A 3,467-nucleotide genomic window follows, 5' to 3' on the forward strand; every position below is an offset into this window, starting at 1 on the left:
CAGGACGCACGGGTGGCTCTGCTGAATGGTCCAGACATCTCTTTAAATCTGTCCAAGCTTTAAAGAATGGAATGATCTGACCTGATCTCCCCTCCTTCTCTCCTCAGGTGATGTTTTCATCCTCGTATTCAGCCTGGACAACCGCGACTCCTTCCAGGAGGTGCAGCGGCTCAAGCGCCAGATCTTCGAGACCAAGTCGTGCCTGAAAAACAAGACCAAAGAGAACATCGACGTTCCTCTGGTCATCTGCGGCAACAAGGGCGACAGGGACTTCTACCGGGAGGTGCAGCAGGAGGAGATCGAGCAACTAGTGGCCGGCGATGAGAAGTGCGCTTACTTCGAGATCTCCGCCAAGCGTAACGAGAACGTGGATAAAATGTTCCAGACTCTGTTTACATTGGCCAAGCTGCCGCACGAGATGAGCCCCGACCTTCACCGCAAAGTGTCCGTGCAGTACTGCGACATGCTGCACAGGAAGTCCCTGAAAAACAAGAAGCTGAAGGACATTGGGGAGGCGTACGGCATGGTGACCCCGTGCGCCCGGAGACCCAGCGTGCACAGCGACCTGATGTACATCAAGGAGAAGGCGGTCGGCGGCGGCCACGGCAAAGACAAAGAGAGATGCGTCATCAGCTAAGAGACACTGTCAGGACCCTGAATACTTGACACGGATCTTTGAAAAGATGGAGGAGCCTGGATGCGTCCTGCGTGGCCGGCAGCGCACTAACTGACACGGGAGGAGAGAGAGTGTGTGTGTGGAGGCTGCCGACGCTGTGCGCTCCTGCTGGCCGTCTCCAAGGGCACTGACTGTGGACAGAGTGTCCACGACAGAGACTCCAAACACCAGTGCCCACTTGACATTTAGGAATGTTCGCTTCTTCTGTCGCTCAGTGTGTGACGTGTCTTCATACCTTGTGAGACTCGATGCGCTTTCACGCATAAAATGTGTGTGTTTTCATCGACCTCATGCCATTTTGCACACACACATACACACAGAGAGCAGAGCAGAGAGGGCGACTATGAACTCATCAAGTGCAATGATGGAGGAGAGATGATGCTGTTTACATTAACTGATCATGACCTTTTATAATGGTTCAGTTTTTTACTGTTTTGTTGCAACATGGACTATTTCTCAATGTGAATGTGTATTTATTGCCAATGTCACTTTTTTTGCTATGAAGTCGATGACAATAAAAACTAATGAAATTATACTCTGGTCTTCCCTTCTGTTTTTTCTATCTCCATAGTTGGTTCTGTGCCTCATGTTGTTCCTAGTTGTCTTCACACTTGTCCAAATGTTGGACAAACACCCTGCAAAACTGTTCTGTCCAATTTGCAGCCACATGTTTGCTCTTTTTCTTCAGGTCTCAGCTTAATTCTGCACACGACTGCAGTAATCATACACAAAGTATTCATTGTTTTCAATATTAGCAAAAAACAAACATGAAAAAACTGGCAACCATCTGGACTTGATAGAAGATGTGAAATGTGACCAAAAACTTGAAAACAACCAAATACATGCAACCCCCCCAAAAAAACAACAACAAACAAAAAAAAACTTGAAAACAACCAAATACATGCAAAAACCCCTCCAAAAACAACAACAAACAAAACCCCCCCCTCAAATACACTCTCTTTATTAATAATTATTACGAACCCCCCCCCACAAAAAAAATCCCCAAATCCTCTGCAGACCTTCAAATGTGACCAAAAAATTTAAACTAGATCTAAGAATATTCTTGGAAGTATCTAGTTTTTAATGAAAAAAAAATCTAATATTACTGAATATATACTAAATATAACTTAGTACACAGCACCTGAGCAGTTATATAAAGTATGGTCAAAGCTCACATGGTGGTAGGGCGGTTCAGTGGCTTGCCTTACAGTGAGGATACTAACAGTTCGACACCTGGTGTTAGCTGATATATGTAAGTTCACATATTCACTCCCAACTGCTAGTAGGTGTGAATGTAGGTGTGAATGTAGGTGTGAATGTAGGTGTGAATGTAGGTGTGAATCCTGTGTCTGATCCACTGTGATTACGTCCTGCAGGATTAGGCATCGACTAACATGAAATAAAATGAATAAAATAATGATTGTAGTCACATTTAGAGGAAAACAGACGATAAAGAACAAATCGACTTTACAGCAGACTCCAGCAGTTTAGACCCCTGCTTTACCATGATTTTATCTCATCTTATAGGAGTGGAAATGACTAAACTTAAAGGAAAATGTTAATGTTTCACTGAAACTTCTTTAAATTTTTACTTAACATCTGTTTCCTGTCCACCTAGTCCACCTGAAATCACCATCCTGTCACAGTTGTTTATTAAAAAACACCTTCATCACAACTCTCCGTGTCTATTTTTCACAGATGTCAAGCCTCTGACTGAACATCTGGCCTCGGTTCATGTCTACATAACCAACACCAGTGCTGTGAACCAGACACCACTCACAGCAGCTGCACCGTCGTCCACCTTTACTTCCCTGTGAGACAAAAACTAAATACAGTGCCCAGTNNGTCACTTACACACACACACAGAGGAGCTGGAGATTGGGTAAGAAGTCAGGGACACTCAGCCATTGTACTGTAACCCTGCCCTGCTCTGAGTCAGTCACACCGTGTGCTCTGCTGCTGCTCGCATTCATTATGAGGATCAACCATCAGGCTGCTCATTAACCTGCACAGCTGCTCCCATTAGCAGCCATTAGCTCAACAGCATCATTTGGTTTGGGTTTTTTTTTTTTTGGGTTTCTTCAAATGAATTTAGTGTGTGTGTGTGTGTGTGTGTGTGTATTCACACCTGAGAGAAACCGCTGCGCTGCTCCTCAGTGCCTGACCCTTGTGGTGTCACCAACACGTGTGGTTTATGCTGGGTGTCCTTTGGTGTGGTTTGATTCAATGCATTTATAATGTCTGTTTGACATTTCCAAAGTGTGGCTGGCAGCCCAAACAAGGCACACAAAAAGGGTCTCATATGGCCCTGGACCTATTTGATTTGAAATAGTTTTTCATCTCATTTCTCGTCTCTTTGTGCGTTTTGTGGCATAAAAGTTTTAGGACGTAGGTGGAGGACTGGGGGAAAAATGAACAAAAGACAGTCACAGTAGTTTATCTTGACTTGACTTGGAGGACAGTATCTCAGTATTTCAAATATTTGGCTGCTTATACTCTGCTCCATAAACATACTTCTGTTTTTTTCTTTCAGGTGCTTGTTTTCTTTTTTTTATATAAAAATAAATGAACTCCCCAGAGACCTTCTGTGCTCATAAAGCTATGATTATTTCTTAATAAATTAGAATTTGAACTAGCGCTGTTATGTAACAGGACCAAGCTTCAAACACACACACACAGACACACACCTGTTTGTTCAGTTCTCTTTGATTAATTTGATAATATAACAGAGTTATTTCCCCACACATCCTTCATCTCATTCTAAAACACTTCAGCAGAACAAAAACCCAGT

General features: G+C 43.5%; 1 protein-coding gene across 1 annotated transcript in view; it reads left to right on the forward strand.

Annotated features, from left to right (window-relative positions):
• rasd1 (RAS, dexamethasone-induced 1) overlaps positions 1-1,211 on the forward strand; it is a 1,729-nt gene extending 518 nt beyond the window's left edge. Inside the window, exon 2 of the mRNA XM_008314702.3 lies at positions 108-1,211. Coding sequence (XP_008312924.1) covers positions 108-637 — 530 coding nt within the window. The 3' untranslated portion in view covers positions 638-1,211. The remainder of the gene's footprint in view (positions 1-107) is intronic.
• Positions 1,212-3,467: the final 2,256 nt, after the last annotated feature.

The sequence above is a fragment of the Cynoglossus semilaevis genome, chromosome 8 (assembly GCF_000523025.1).
Source record: "Cynoglossus semilaevis isolate Cse_v1.0 chromosome 8, Cse_v1.0, whole genome shotgun sequence".
Taxonomy (NCBI): Eukaryota; Metazoa; Chordata; class Actinopteri; order Pleuronectiformes; family Cynoglossidae; genus Cynoglossus; species Cynoglossus semilaevis.